This window comes from Nylanderia fulva, unplaced genomic scaffold (genome assembly GCF_048542155.1).
Source record: "Nylanderia fulva isolate GAGA-0341 unplaced genomic scaffold, ASM4854215v1 Scaffold273, whole genome shotgun sequence".
NCBI classification, from domain to species: Eukaryota; Metazoa; Arthropoda; class Insecta; order Hymenoptera; family Formicidae; genus Nylanderia; species Nylanderia fulva.
Genome location: NW_028190340.1, coordinates 32,901 through 49,768, shown reverse-complemented (window position 1 = coordinate 49,768; position 16,868 = coordinate 32,901). Strand labels below are relative to the sequence as shown.

The following is a 16,868-nucleotide window of genomic DNA, read 5'->3' as shown; positions in this document are numbered from 1 at the left end:
TCAGACTATTCTTCCAAGGCCTTTATCGCCGCCCTACGCCGCTTCGTCTCCTGCCCGCCTGGATCATCAGAGAGTGTCTGTAACGGACGAGAATTAAGACAGACTCTTTGTCTGCCGCCGGGGCCTGTGCATCGACATCTACAGTGACTGCGGTACGACGTTCATCGAGGCAGATCGCACGTTGCGCGAGCTCTTCACGGCATCGACATCCGAAGGTCATGGTATGCCTTTGCCGCCACCGCTCAAGGAATTCACTGGCATTTTAATCTGCCACCGGCTCCGCACTTTGATGATCTGTAGAAGACCACCGTGAAATCGATCAAGTTTCATCTCCGTCAGGTGATCGGCGAGACCACTCTCACTTTTGAGGAGTCGAGCACACTCCTCGCCCAGATCAAAGCCTGTCTTAATTCTCGTCCGTTGCAGGCACTCTCCGATGATTCAGACATCGGCATTGACACCCGGTCACTTCGTCGGGGCGCCGCTCCTCGCTGTGCCCGAGCCATCGCTGACCAGCCGACCTGAAAACACATTGTCACGATGGCGTCATTTGCAGGTCATGAGAGATCACTTCTGGCATCGATGGTCAACAAAGTACATCCACAGACTCACCCCGAGATCCAAGTGGCTCAAGGACGAGGCCGCACCCCGCATCAACGATCTCTACTTCGTGCGTTCCGAGCTCACCCCTCCGAGTTAATGGCCCCTCGTCCGAATAACGAACCTGCATCCCAAGGGCGACGGCATCATACGCGTGGTCTCAATCCGAACAACTACCTTCAAACTCGTGCGCACACTCGTCAAACTCGTCTTGTTCCTGGGCGTGATCAAAGCAACCGCGTCGAACACCGACACCTCATAACACATCTCAACACCATTCACGTTCACGATCACTCCATTACTCATCTTTGCAGTTGCGTCTCGCAATATCACTCCACAGCGCCACTCGCGCACAACATTGTTACCATTCACCACTGCACTCGTTTGTCATTTCACGATTTCCTTGCATTGTATTTCACTTCACACTCGCCATTCTGTTCCGATCACGTGTATCATCACGTTGCCGCATGATTATCACATATTTCACGCCATCACCACGTGCATTTCACCGCGCAGGCGCGCGTCAGTCCCACCATCAAATGCTATTGGACTGCGATTCGCGACTGGAAACCACCACTAACTATTTTGTCATTTCGCGACAAGGCGGGCGGGAATGTTCAAAATGCAAATGTAAAAGTTACATATTTTTTTAGAAATAATTGTTAGAAAAATCAATTGTCGAGTTAGTAAACAGTCAAAGTTGTTTATATGTATAAAAAAAACCCATCGTAAATTTTAACAGGTCATAAATCTGTCGCCAAAAAAAATGGCACCGAAATAAACAATTAACGATATCGCAACCGTTTCGCCGGATGTTTATGTTGCGACAAGCATGCGCGGCTTATCACGTGCGTCCCGAACAACCAATAATTCAAGCCATCACACGCTCGCGCATGTCAAACCCGCGTCTTTTTGCGTAATCTCGTTGAAGCGGCCAATTATGAACCGTGCTCTCAGGTCATCTCGCAAACTCAAAATTGTTCATAATTATTGGCGCTTTACGAGAGGATGGGCTCCTTCGAAAAAACCTTAAAAGGGAGTTCACGTCCGGACAACGTCGCTGTATCGCTTTTCCGCCGTGAACCGCATATCGCATCTCCGTATATTTGACAAACCGCAAAATTTGTTGACAATCGCTGCTTAAACCTATTATCTAATTACGATTACGTTTACTGAAATAGATTAAAAGTCTATATTAATTTTTATGCGTGTATATTTTTGTTGATCAGTGTACTTTTATAATTAAATTGTTTTTCATACTCAAAGTGACTTATCTAACTGAAACCTCCTTTCGCAAAGCGCATTCTCGAACACATACACTTTTATAAGTAATAGTTAACAAACAAATAAAGTTAATTTTACGCCGTAAAGTTACGGCATTATTTAATCACAAAAGCAAAAAGAAGTATCGTTTCGTGTCTGAATAGCTCAATTGGAAGAGCAGTCTCCCGGCAAGCAGAAGGTCTCGGGTTCGATTCTCGATTCAGCCGACTTTCGGATCAATATTTTTCTTGCCTATTTCTTTACAGGGGAAGTTAGGAGAGGAACAAGAGGAATTTCTGAGATCCCAACCATAGGATACAAATTTCTTAAGGGGATGCCGGAGCGTTGGCCGAACTCCGACGGGTTAGCGCCCTCATTTAAGTGGAACTAAAATTGTCGATAATTATCGATAATTTTAATTCCGCTATTATCGATAATAATCCATATATGCCAAAAAGCTATTTTAGTGTGTTCAACATATTGAAATCAGACAATATAATATATTTTTACTGTCGAATCATCTCGCACACGCATCTAACAATAAGCGTCAATAACAGTAAAACATACATATATAAATGTGTCTCTTTATGACATAGTTGAACACAATTTCAATATTGCTCTTTTATATATTTTGATGATATATGCATATTTTCATGTATTTTTCAAAGGAAATATACAATCTACCATATATATATACAAGGTGGTTCAAAAGTCCGGCAACGGTCAATTATGTCCAAGAAATAGTGATCTTATGAATAAAATATAAAAATTGCAGGGTTCAACCCGGGAAAAATTTTTTATATATAATTATATCTAAATAATTATATAATTATACATAATTATATGTGAAATATGTTCATTTTATATATAATTAAATTTATTTATATATAAATTATGAAGTTCATGTATAATCTCATGTCAAGTTATATATGAAACATTCCCAGCAAACACCGATATATAATTGTTACATTGCTATAATAAAACGGAATATAACACGCAATATAACGCAAATGTACTACGTTATATACACGTTAGGAGTAATTTCCTACTCTTATAAATTACAGATATATAACGTTAATGTAACACATAAATAACATGTTATATAACTTTAAAAAGAATTATAAAATAATTCTATAACTGCAATATAAATTACAGAATTGTTATAAAGCTATTATATATGTGTTATAAAGCTGTTATATTTATGTAATAAGACTTTTATGTTTACTTGTTACTAAATTGTTACATATTTAATTGAGAATAAAAATTTTAATTATTATATATTTATTACAAACGCGAATACTACAAATATCAAATTCTTTAATTAATTTCAAGCAAAATTAAATAAAATTTTATTTCACTTTTTTATATGTATACATATATACATTAAACATAGTTATATATACGTGTTGTTGCTCAGGTACGTACAGGTACACATGTGTAAGCTTATGAAATATAGCAACATATATAAATATATTAACATTTTTGGTATTCATTATCTATCACATATATATTTTTAAAAACTTAAACCAAAAGATAATACTTAGAAAAAAAAAATTTCCTTTAATTAGAGAACGGAAAATCTAATTATTTTCCTTATCTTGTTCCTGTGCTCCTCCTTTTTCTTCCCTCTGCTTCCTCTGCTTAGCGAAACGTAGTCATTCCGCCACAATATTATCAAATTCAGCTTCTGTTAAAGAAGAATACTGTAGAGTAATGTCTCCTAAAAAGAATAATATATAGTTAAACAAGAAATTTAGGATAATAGATACATTTTTAATAATATAGAAAACACACTTCTCATAATTTTGATAAAATATAAATCGCATATTTTAAAATTATTACGAACACCCTTCCATGAGCAATCCATCGCACATTGGCTCGTAAATATTTTGCAAAGGGCGCGATGAATGTTGTCTCTGGGATTATTTCCCCCAACTTTTAAGATAAATTCTTTCTGTAAAAAAAATAAATTAAAAAATTTTTATCCAATTAATTAAATTATACAATTAATTAAATAAATTAATGTAAAACTTACAAATTGAGTAACTGCTTCCTCCGTGTCACGCAATAAAGTCTCAAAATCTTTTATAGTTTGAACCGAGCGTAACGGTAAAATTTCAGCAATCAAGCTGTCATTACCCTTTGTTGGAAGAAGAGCGCGGCTCTTCATAACATCTTCCAATCGGTTTATCAATTGTTTGATGTCTCTTAAGATTAAATTGGACGTAGTTTGGGTACGTGTTATTTGTCCTTGATTACGTATTATATCTTGCTGTGTACGTATCACTTGATTAAAGTACTCTGCAATGTGTACAATGTATTTCTTATTATACATAATTTTATATTACTATTTAACTAAAAGCCATTATATGCATATATATTAATACATACTTTTTATATTAGGGTCTGATACTTCATTAACTATTTCTTGCAATTCTTCATGGTTTTCATGTTCTTCAGATAATGGATCACAATCTACAAAAAAGAAATATTAGATATATATATATATATTGTTGCGTCCTCGGGACGCCTCTCGCTCAGTCACTCACACACAGTCACTCTCACTCGCGCGCGAAATAAAGACACTCGCATAATAGGGAAATGAACTTTAATATGAGGAACCAATACACGAAACCAATGAAATATAACAAATAGTGCATTCGTAATGCAAAGAAGCTCCGGTCTCGGAAAACGTCCGCACGATGCGACCGCTAGACCAAAACTGTCATGTCTCCCGAAAACAGAAGAAGACCCTTAGTTGTTTAACAACAACTCCCTTGACGACGATCTCCCGGAGGCGTAAAGAGTTGATCCCGCGAAAAGTATCACCCGATACAAAGATGTAGATCCAGGGGCGTAACACGGGGGCGCAACACTGCCCCCCTTCTTCAAGATTGTCGTCCCGACAATTCTCACGGAGATTGAAGACCTAGGACTCTGACGCTGCTATCAGGGCACCAACGATACTCCGCTCTCCCTTAGCTGCTGCTACAGGTTACCGAACGAAACGCCTGGTCCCTCTCTTTTTGCGTCTACATTGTCCGGACGAATCCTGCTCTCCCTTAGCTGCTGCTACAGGTTACCGAGCTTCGCCCTCCTCCTCTCCGTACTCGAACTGTTTTTTTGAAGAAAAATTGGCCAGATTTTTCCTATAACAGTCGAGTTGATAGAAGATATCCCTGCTGTCTTCGCGGTTTCACTATACTCGCCGTCTCCCGGAAGGATAACGAAATGGTCCATGAATCTTCAGACAAAGGGGGGGAATATCTTCCGTGGACCCAACGTTCCTCGTGAACACCCTAAGTCTCTGTCACGGCATTTGCCCTCAGTCTCGTGGGAAAACCACGGATCAAAAACCACGAGAGGGACAGTCTTCAACGTGATGAACCAAATGACCAATCTTCTGAAGATGAGACGGTCTTCTCAATTGAAAGGAGCCAGTTGCCCTCGATGAGTAATGGTCGCAGGAACTTCCTCAGAGAATTCTCTTGTAACAGAAACTCAGGCAAGCCTCTTCTTAAAAATTTCCAACTAGAAAAGAAAACATTCCTTACGCAGAATAAATTCACCAATTAAAAAAATGCACTTACAAATATACACACAAACACAACTCTCCAATTCCTAGCAATCTTTATTTGAGTTTTGTACTATTTCTAATTAACAATCAATATTTCTATCTAAAAATGGAGCTAATCTATCTGCGTGCACTACTTTCTTCCGATGTCTGGGTGTCTTCTGAATGCAGTACACCACATCGCTGAATTTCTTTACAATAGAGAAAGGTCCTTCCCAATTACTCTGTAACTTGGGAGCTCTACCTTTAATTCTTCGAGGGTTATAAAACTAGACTCTCTCTCCCTCTTGAAAAAGAATCTGTCTAACTCCCTTATCGTACCAATTCTTCACCCTAGAAGATCTAATATTCATTTTGTCTCTAATTTCGGAATGGATATCATTTAACTTTCTTTTGAGAGTATTAGCGAAATTTTCTATCGAAGACGGCTCTTTTTCTTCTAATCTAGGAACATTTCCTTGCAATAGATCCACTGGAAGTCTTAGATCTCGAGCGAAATATAATTCCGCAGGAGTCATCCCAGTGGTTTCGTGCTTTGAAGATCTGTAAGCTAGAAGAAACATGGGAATCCACCGATCCCAATCTTTTTGATTTTGTGAAATATACTTCGCTAGATAATTGATTATTGTTTGATGTTGTCGTTCGACCTGACCATCAGACTGAGGATGCAACGCAGTAGTTCGCGTTTTCCTAATTCCGAGAAGCTTCATTATTTCAGCGAACAGTTTCGATTCAAAATTCTTCCCTTGATCGGTATGTACTTCTAAAGGTACTCCATGTCTTGAAATAAACTCATAAATGAAGATTTCTGCCACTGTCTTTGCTCTAATATTCTTCAGGGGAAAAGCTTCTACCCATTTGGTGAAGCAATCTACGATGACAATTAAATATCTGTTTCCAGAAAAAGTTATTGGAAGTGGACCTAGGATATCCATTTGAATTCTTTCAAAAGGACTTCCGACATTATAGATCTGCATAGGAGATTTTCCTTTTCCTGTGGGGCCTTTCTTAGAAATACAGACCTTGCAAGATCTGCACCAATTTTCAATGTCTTGCTTGTAAGTCGCCCAATAAAAGCGTTTTCGTACCTTTTCTAAGGTTTTGTTTACACCAAAATGACCTCCGAACGGAGAATCATGTACTTCCTCAAGGACTTGTTTAACTCGCTTTCGAGGAACAATCAATTGAAGAAAACTAGACTTTAAATTCGGAGCTTCCCACTTCTTGTAAAGGACTCCATTCTGAAGAATTAATGCATCCCAATAAGTCCAATAAATTTGAGCAGAAATGTCACGAGTCACGAATTCAGAACGAGATGGTCGTGTTTCTTTCATTTTTCCCTGAATAAAAACGGCAATGTCAGGATCTTCTTCTTGATCTTTACGCCATTCTCCCAGATCTTCTGTTTGGAATATAAGTCGTGCAACCATTTTCTCGTTTTCAGACGTACTCTTTATCTCGACCTTGGCACAATATCCACACCCATAGGTCTCACATAGTCGTCTGGACAATCCATCGGCATTCTTGTGAGATTCTCCTTTCCGGTGTTGTACTTCGAAGTCGTATTCTTGGAGTTTTTCCAACCAACGAGCTAGTTGCCCTTCCAAATCTGATAACTGATCCAAAATGTCGTCAATTCGAGGTAAGGGATAGGAATCTTTTACCGTGATAGTGTTAAGTTTCCGGTAATCAACACAGAATCTCAGTGTTCCGTCTTTCTTTTTGACCATAACAGCCGGCGAAACCCAAGGACTTTGAGATTCTTCTATGATTCCTTCTATTTTCATCTCTTCCATTATTTTATCAACCTCATCCCTCATCTGAAAAGGAATCCTACGGGGTACCTGTTTTATGGGGAGAGAGTCTTTTACATTTATGACATGTTCGATAATATTGCAATTCCCAGCAACAATATTACAGGAGAATAGATCTTGAAATTCATTTAGAAAATTTACAAAGGTTTCTTTCTGTTTTTTTTGCAAATGAATCGAGCTCTTTTCGAAAAGTTCTTTTAAAATAGACGGGATTCCTTTTGGAAAATTCTCTATTCTTGAACATTGAAAATCTTTATCGTCAAAAATGGATTTATTAAAAACTTTATCAAAAACGTTTTCCAAATTAATCATTTTAAGAAAATCCATTCCTAAAATACATTGATCATTAATTTCAGCAACTAACAACGGAATTTCAACCGAATAATTTCCGATTTCAATTTTTGTTTTTACTAAAAATTCAATTAAAAATTTTTCTCCCGTCGGATATTTTAAATTAATATCATTGACTCGAATCTTTTCAAGATCTTCTCCCACTAATCTGCTATTTAATATGGAAACATCAGAGCCTGTATCTATTTTAAAAAGACACTCCTTTTTATTTAATCTACCAAAATACGAATAAGAATCTTTCTTAGAAATCCTTCTAACACTACAATCAATGAGATCAACAAAATCGGACGTCGGGGCGTTTTCTGTAAGAGTTGAATTTTCCCCGAAAAATTCAACTACCTCTAGTTTTCCTTCGCCTCAGGACATTGAAAACGCAAATGTCCGATCTTCCCGCAAGACCAACATTCTTTCCCTTTGGCCGAAAAGTTGTTCGCTTGCGCTTTCCCTTTCGAGTCAAACCGTTCGCTTTTCTTTTTTTCGGAATCGGTTCGCGCGTCGCTCCTCTCTCCCTTTTGATGATTTTGACTTATTTTGCCGTAATTTCCTTTGTTACTAAAATTGTCTCTTTTTCTATCAAAACTATCCCCCTGAATTATTTTTATAGCCTTAGCTCTTTCTATAGCCAAATTTAAAGATGTAATTCCCTCCAGTTGAAGGGTTCTTTTGACAAACCCGTCTATTAATGCCGAGACAAATTGCGCGCATGCTATTTTATCGCGGACCGCATATGGACATTCGGGGTAAGCCAGACGCGACAGTCTCTCAAGTTCGGCTCCAAAGGAAGCGAAATCCTCTCCATATTTTTGTTTCCGTGTCGTAAAAAGATAGTAATAATTTTGCGTCAAGTTTCCGTCTTCAAAAAGCAACTCTAATTTTGATTTTAATTCCGCGAATGTTAATTCTTCAAAATTCTCAACATTTTCTAAAACGGACCGAGCTTTTCCCCTTAAATTTGCAGCGAGAGTAATCATTTTTGCTTTCTCATCCCAATTATTCGCGACGGCTATCAAAAGAAATTGGGAGAGGAACTCCCGCAGCGGAACCCTTCCATCGAATGTATCGGGCTTCAGTTTTAAGCCCGTTTTCGCACGAAAGTCACCGGTCGTCTCGCCCGCGTTTATCACGGCACTTGCGGCTATCGCGGCACTCGCGGTACTCGCGCAAGCTAAATTCAGTCGTGTATCCCCAGAAGCTCTTATATTAGAAGGACTTAGCTGGTTAGTTTGCTGCGAGGAGATCCTCAATTCGAGCTGGTGCAGCTGTTCGTCCTTCTCTCGGAGAAGAGTCTCAAAGCGAGCTTGCTGATGTTCTCGTTCGGCCCGCATTTCTCGTAGTTCTCGCAGTGCGGTCTGCAACGCATCCGTCTCGTCTATCTCCTTCATCGTTGTTCGGGAACGCGTCGCTTTCGGCGAATGTTGAGTCGTCATTTTGGCGTTCTCTCAGGAAGATGCGATTCTTTCGGTTTTGATCCCGGACGAGCCCCCAAAATGTTGCGTCCTCGGGACGCCTCTCGCTCAGTCACTCACACACAGTCACTCTCACTCGCGCGCGAAATAAAGACACTCGCATAATAGGGAAATGAACTTTAATATGAGGAACCAATACACGAAACCAATGAAATATAACAAATAGTGCATTCGTAATGCAAAGAAGCTCCGGTCTCGGAAAACGTCCGCACGATGCGACCGCTAGACCAAAACTGTCATGTCTCCCGAAAACAGAAGAAGACCCTTAGTTGTTTAACAACAACTCCCTTGACGACGATCTCCCGGAGGCGTAAAGAGTTGATCCCGCGAAAAGTATCACCCGATACAAAGATGTAGATCCAGGGGCGTAACACGGGGGCGCAACAATATATATACATGAATATAATTTTTGTTGACTTTATATACTTATGATCATCGACATATAAAATGAACTGAACATCAATAAATAACCCAGGTAACAAACTGACGTCATTAAACGTCAAAATGACGTTATTTTGACGTCGTGTGACGTTATTTTGACGTTTAATGACGTCAGTTTGTTACTTCTTATTCGATGCTCAGTCCATTCTGTATATCGATGCTCATGACAATATACATACTTTGAATGGGAATATCACAAATCTGACGTATATCCACTTCTTGTGTACAAGAAGTTTTCTTTTTCTCTGGAAATGTATACAATATGTAATACAAATCAAAATATCAAAGATTATAATATCACATACTATACGTACCACAAGGTTGTGATAATGGAATCTTTTTTACTGAATCAATCACAGTTTTGATGCTTTCAATTTCATTGTTGGTGAAATTATTGAAGGTTAAATTGTCCGGACACAGTGGGAAAGCAGATGTAATTTTATTCATACTGTTTGCTTTTTCTTTCTCTGTAAATATTTAAAAAAAAATTTTCTTATATAGCCCTTTAAAAATGAAGATTATCAAATATAATAAAACATGCTGTTTTAATACGTACTCTTAATTTTAGCAATTGGTCGATGTACATAATCGTCGTCTTCTTCTTCTTCACTGCTATATCGATTGTACAAAGTATGCTGTCTTTTGCCACGTCCCAATTTGTCTTCGTCGGTTGTTTGGTAGTTGGAGTCAGCTGCACTTTTTCTTGCAGATTCCAAAGATCCTATAATAAAAAAATAGATATATTAAATTGCGCATTAATGATAATAATAATATAATACTAATAATAATCACAATAAAAACATTACAATAAATATGTTCTGCGCAAACTTAAATGACTCTTAATAGTGTAATATAATATAATCATAACACACAAAAGATAAAAATGCATAAGTACTTACTACAATGTTTTATGAGTTCAATATTATATTGATCCCAAGTTTCAAAATTCGGACTTGCATAGTTTGCGATTAGAGGTGCAGCATTTGCTGTCCGTGGCCACCAGCACTTCTGTTGTTGATTGTCATCTAGTATAAGCCACGCTGTTGGTATTTCTGAGTATGAATTATCTATAATAAACTTGACAACGGAATATCTTTTTCCTATAGTACCACCAGAATCCATTTTTCTCTAAACAAAAAAACAGTATATAAATTAATTTCTTCACAAATAAAAATATGTATATACATCAAATCACATTAGTAATATCTTATTGACAAAATTATTGATCAAAATAATTGATTGCTTTAATGCAAAATTTTAAAAATCACATTTGATATCATATGTAATATAAAAGTTTTTTTGCTTTAATGCAAAAGTTTTTTTGCATTAATAAATGCAAAAATAAGACAAATTTTTGTTATAAAATAATTCTTTTATAAGTTAAAATTTTATACAATATTAATATATGTACACATATATTTTCATCAATGTAATAAATAGATTTTACAAGAATATTTTTTACTCGAACTATGCAATAATATAAATATTTTGTAAGAAAAATATACGTTTATATTTAATTTTAATAAAATTATATTGCTTATGTATACGTTTTTATGCCATATTACTGATATAATTATATTATTGAAATACAATCCTCAAATGCATTTATATTAATTTTGTTAATAATAAATAATTAATAATACATAAAGAATACTTGTTACATCTACATATATTTAAGATAAAATTAAAGATATAAAAATTATTACTAGCCTAGTAAAAATTAAAATCAAATTAATTTTAATTCACATCGTCTCTTGCAATTACAATATATATATATGATATAAATTATATTTTTTAATAGTTCATAGTTTTAATCAATCAAAATTATAATTTTATGCATAAGATTTATGTACATAAAGTATTGCAAAATTAAAAAATTAAATATTAATACAATTTGTAAATACTCAATCTTACAAATGTTTATTCAATTTGCGCCTTTCCAAATATGCAAATTAAAAGTATTTTCACAAAGACAAAGGAATACATTAAAATGACATTTATATTACGTTATTCAAAATAAATTTTTGATTCTTTACAAAAGTACGGAAAATTAAATAAAAATATTAAATTATTAACGATGAATAACATCTAATTATTAGTATGTAAAAGCGGTATTGTTATATAACAATCAGTCTCATTCATATATTTTAATATTAAACATTTTTGTTTTATTGCATTGAGTGGAATCGTTATAATTTCTGAATTAGTTGCACTTGATATTAAAAATATACCCAGTTTTTCAGAAGCACATGGCACAGTAAAAAAAGATTTCGGATTTAGAAAACGTTTTGCGCGAAAAAATAATATATCTTCCTCTTCAATAATATCCAAAATAAAAACTACAGAATTATCATTAAGCAAAGCACATTTATCATTCTCAGTTATTGCAATCTTAAAGTTTTTATATTGAAAATGAGAAATTTTTGCTTTATTTGTATATACAACAACCGGATAATTTACGATAGGGTATTGTATAATTGGTTGCTGTAATTCTTCAAATATGCAATTTGAAAGTTCTTCTAAGGGTTTCCCACATTGATGCAATTTCTTTTTAATTTTATGCATATTATTTTCGTATTTAAAGCAACTAAAATTATCAAGACAACCAAAGTTTTTTACATCATCAGCAATATGTAGAAGGTTATGAACATTATGTGATAGATATTGTTTACCATAAATAGTACTGTAATTGGATACAAAATGTAATAGTAAAGAATGTGCATAAGCAAGACCTGTCTCATTTGTACGTATTTGTGGATTAGCCATTATTCTTATTGCAACACTAAGAGAAAGAAAGTGATTATACAAAATTGGAGGAATGGTTGACTGCAAAATTACTATTCCAGTATACAACAAAAATTGACGCAATTCCGTGGCTTTCTATTTATCAATATCAACTAAAGTTCTAGGCTTTCTAGCAAATTCAGATGGAACGCTTTGTTTAAAATTTATTAAATATTGTGAAATTGAATCAATACTTTCTGCATTTAATCTATTTTCTTTATTTCCTTTAATCCATAATTGTTCGCGAACGCGCTGCGTGAGAGAGGATCGCGCGACACAATAGGATAAGTCACCCTTTCTTTTGTATTAAAAAAAGTTTAATTTCAATACACACTTAATTACAAATTACTTGAACAAGACTTATAACATTTAAATATTTCAGTGAAAATCTAATCGAGAACAAAGTACGGAATAAGCGGCGGTCGTCAACGAGATTTTAGCGGATCAGAATAATATGCGGTTGCGTTATGCGGTCACTGCGGAAAGCGATAAGGCCCGGATTTCGGGCGCGAGCTCTCTCTTATGGGTTTCCGAAAAAAGCCCACTTTTTTGGAAAGCGCCAATTATTGCGAGCAATTTGAATTGTGCTCGAGGTGACTCGAGGGCACAGCTCATTATTGGCCGCTTTTTTAAGATGCGCAACGAACTCGCGTCTTGCCATGCGCGCGCGGCCGCTCGCTCTTTCTAATTGGTGATCGAGGCCGCGTGGCAATTTTGCGCATGCTTGTAGCGCGAAAAGTATCCGGTAAAGACGGTTGCGAAACCGCTAATTGTTTGTGTGCAAAGAGTGTTTATGAGATGACAGGTTTAATTTATGACAGTTTTTTACCGTGACAAACATACAAAAACGACCGTGACTTTTATTATTGACGCGGATGGAAAATTCTAGAATTTACAAAAATTTTACTTAACATCTCAAACAATAATTGTAACAACCGTTTCATAACACCTAAGCAAACAAGGTGCATATAGTCAAGCGGAATTTGCGAAACCATTCCGATGGAAAGCTTTTCCAATACAGAATCGCCTGTGTGATGTTCTATTTGAATTCGATTCTTAAACGAGTCATCTGTACGTAAAATGTTATTAATTTCAGGAAAAATTACTTTATTATTTACGAAATCGCCTTCTTGCATACATTTGGAACACGAAAAATATCCTGTGTGGCCTTTTGTGTACGTTATAAATGATTTGGCTGGAGCATCGCAAAGTATTGCATTAATATTCACTTTATATTTCTTGTTATTAACAATTATGCCATTTTCAAAAAGAAACAAAATTTATTAACAAAACTACCAAGAAAATCATTCGCATCGCTCGGTTTACACATACCATGATATATACCAATTACGAATGGCAATGTATGAATACCGATATCTTCAATAGATGCCATGATAGGCCAGAATTGACTATTAGAACTTTTCGAAATAGGTAAGCCGTCTATATTTATATTTATTTTAATTTTATTTGTGTTAATAAACTGGGAGTAATTTTTTATAGATCGTTCTAGAGCAGAAGTAAGGCCAAAATGTGCATAACGACCATTACCCATATGTTTTATGTTTACGGATGCGTTACGTGGTGTATTAACTAAAACTCTAACATCACTAGGCAATTCAGTATGGCCATGCTTTCTTAATATTCTCAATAATTCATTAGCAGTATTGTGAGGAACGTTACGTTCTATAATTAATTTCTGTAAATCTTCTCGTAAGCTTAGCTCATGGTTGCACTTATTATTATCTATCAATGTGGGTATATTATTTGTCTCATCAAAAGTACATATATTATTGTTCTCAAGTTGAAAATCTATTGATAATTCATCAGATTGGTTTGTTTCGTCGAATAATGTACTATTCGTGCAAAAATTTTCTGAATTTGTGTTAATATTAACCGCTTCTTCTACTACATTAGGTTCTAAATTTGATAAAGTTAAATATAAAGTCGAATTTTGATTATGTAATAAAATCGAATCTTCATTACGTAAATCTCGATTAATAATCTGATTCCTTCGTCTTTGTGATAAATATCTAATATCTTTAGGCATGATAAATAAAGTTATACCTCAACAAATATTGTTAAAATATACGCGCGTTACACACCTCTATATTAAATCTGAAAAGAATCTTAAAATAAAAATATATTTTAATTAAATAAAAATATATATATATATATATATATAAAATTGAATAAAATAATAAAATAAATACTTCATAAATGTTAAAGAAATATTAATGACATTAATGTTAAATAAAACGTTTTTTAATAAAAAAACAATCAATTATTTTATAATTTTTAAGATATTTGAAAATGAGTTTCTTCTTAAATATTTTGTTGATACTGGAGGAGTATTTTCACAAACAGTAACAATCGTATTCAAAAATATTATTTCATTGCAAAAACTATTGATGCAAACCCAAACTATGTACGAGAAGTACTTTACATTTATTAAAATTAAAAAGTAATATGTTTGATAAAAAATCATGTGTTCTATCCAATAAGTATATGTACATAGCATGCAAAATGCATAGGTGATAAAAATAATATATACTATTAAATTATATATTATTAAATTATACTATTAAATTATATAATGTAAACATTCAAATAATGTAAAATAGCAAAGTATTGTAATTGTAAATAAATAGCAATTAATGTATATAATATTAATATTTGAATGAAAGAAATATATAATTAAATAACTCGATTTAAAATAAAATAATATATAATAAAATAACTTATATTGATTAATATTGAAAAACATTTATATTAATAAAAAAGATGCAATTGAATAAAAACTAATAACTTTTAGGTTTATTTAACTACATATTTTCGTTACTAGATGCAAATGTTCATCGTTAGACATAACCACTTCATAAGTATAATTATTACAGATATTTGTATCAATTACTTACCACTTTTGATGAAACAGCAGTTTTTAATGAATTGTAACACAGGGAACAGCTTCGAAGCCAAATTAAATCAAACTCGCTAATCAACCAATTTAGGCAAGCGTTGATTTCTATCAATGTTCTGCAAAGAGCCTGGAGTATGCTGTAAAACAAAATATTTAAAATACATTAATATCGACACATAATATCATTTCAATACATTAAATATCATGTTCATTATAAATAGCAATAAACATTACATCTAATTAAATAATATGCAATTAAACAGAGTTATAAGAACCGATAACTAGCTTTTATGAATCTGTTTCACTGCATATTTTCTTTATTAAAAATTATCGAAATTTGCACATAATTATAGTTTATAATTTAAATGAATAAAAAGCTAATTCATCCACCTTAAAATGTAACAAAATAGGATATATATGAATAATTTATATTGGCACGTGGAGCATAACCTATTTTTTGGACAACAGTTTTGTAAAATTTAGAACAAATATTAATAAAAAAGAATATTATAAATCAATTTACTTTCACATTGTGTAAAAAATCCATATTTAGTATATATTAGATGATTATTTATAAAGACAGAAACGATTACCTTTGATATAAATTAGCCGCCAAAATTCCGTTGATGAACAGCAAACCGGAAAGAGCTTTCTTCTCAGCAACACATACGTACACACACAGGACACGGAAATACTTGTTGCGCGGCAAAATTTAAAAGTAATGCTTATTACAAAATATGTTATATAACATTTAAATAATGCTAACGCAACGCTTGTTATATAACATGTTATATTTTTATTTTATTATTGTTATACTGTTATAACTAGAAAATACCAAAAAAATATAACAGTTTTAAAATACAGTTAAATTGTTGTTACAAAAGAAAATTATGTAACATCAACATTAATAATTTATAACTTCTGTTATATTACGTGTTACTTGTAGATTATATAATAATTATAATCTGTGTTTGCTGGGATTATATATATTTATATATGTGAATACTTATTTATTATATATACAATATATATATATATATATTTATATAAGTATATGTATATAAAAAGTTCTTTTACGAGGATCACTATTTATATTTCGGGAATAGGAACAAAAACAAATAGTTAAACTGCGAATATATTTTTATTGTTTTTCAAAGTACTCGCCACGATGATCGATACACTTTTGCATGCGCTTAAATCAATTTTCAAAGCATTTATTCCATTCCGAATGAGGTATCTCCAAGACATGATTTTTGAACGCTTCAATAGCTTCTTCGGGCGATGAAAATAGTTGACCACGCAGTTTATTCTTCACGGATGGGAACAAAAAGAAATCATTGGGTGCCAAATCAGGGCTGTACGGCGGATGACCCATCAATTCGATGTTTTGAGTGCTCAAATAGTCTCTTGTTTGAGCCGATGTGTGAGAGCTCGCATTGTCATGATGAAGAACAATCCGACGTCTCTTGTTTGTTTTCCTTATTTCACCGAAGATTTCTGGTAAACAGATGGTTGTGTACCACTCAGAATTTACTGTTCTACGATCCTCTAGAGGCACTGTTGCAATATGACCAGTTTTTTCCGAAGAAACAAACCACCATTTTCTTTGAAGTGCTTCGTGCGCGAACAATTTTTGTTGGATTTGGTTCATCTTGCAA

General features: G+C 34.1%; 2 protein-coding genes and 1 pseudogene across 2 annotated transcripts; all 3 read right to left on the bottom strand.

Moving 5' to 3' along the window:
• Positions 1-3,856: 3,856 nt before the first annotated feature.
• LOC114934772 (uncharacterized) lies at positions 3,857-15,919 on the bottom strand. Its single transcript, XM_029307487.2, has 8 exons — positions 15,804-15,919; positions 15,209-15,347; positions 10,409-10,637; positions 10,066-10,230; positions 9,824-9,976; positions 9,689-9,754; positions 4,255-4,338; positions 3,857-4,164 (listed from the first exon to the last, which is right to left on the bottom strand). Exons 3-8 carry the CDS (start codon positions 10,629-10,631, stop codon positions 3,857-3,859), a joined length of 999 nt encoding a protein of 332 aa, XP_029163320.2. The 5' UTR covers positions 10,632-10,637; positions 15,209-15,347; positions 15,804-15,919.
• LOC146722776 (uncharacterized) lies at positions 11,497-13,015 on the bottom strand (annotated as a pseudogene).
• Positions 13,157-14,340, bottom strand: LOC146722775 (uncharacterized). The gene is given in 2 exon segments (XM_085483876.1): positions 13,157-13,569; positions 13,572-14,340. Coding segments are annotated over 2 exon segments (1,182 nt in total).
• Positions 15,920-16,868: the final 949 nt, after the last annotated feature.

Excerpts from the sequence above, each read along its gene's own strand:
- LOC114934772 (XM_029307487.2), bottom strand. The coding sequence starts at position 10,631 with ATGGATTCTGGTGGTACTATAGGAAAAAGATATTCCGTTGTCAAGTTT. Across the intron at positions 9,755-9,823 it reads TCCATTATCACAACCTTGTG|AGAAAAAGAAAACTTCTTGT; the intron begins GTACGTATAGTA and ends ATACATTTCCAG. Across the intron at positions 4,165-4,254 it reads ATCAGACCCTAATATAAAAA|AGTACTTTAATCAAGTGATA; the intron begins GTATGTATTAAT and ends TACACATTGCAG.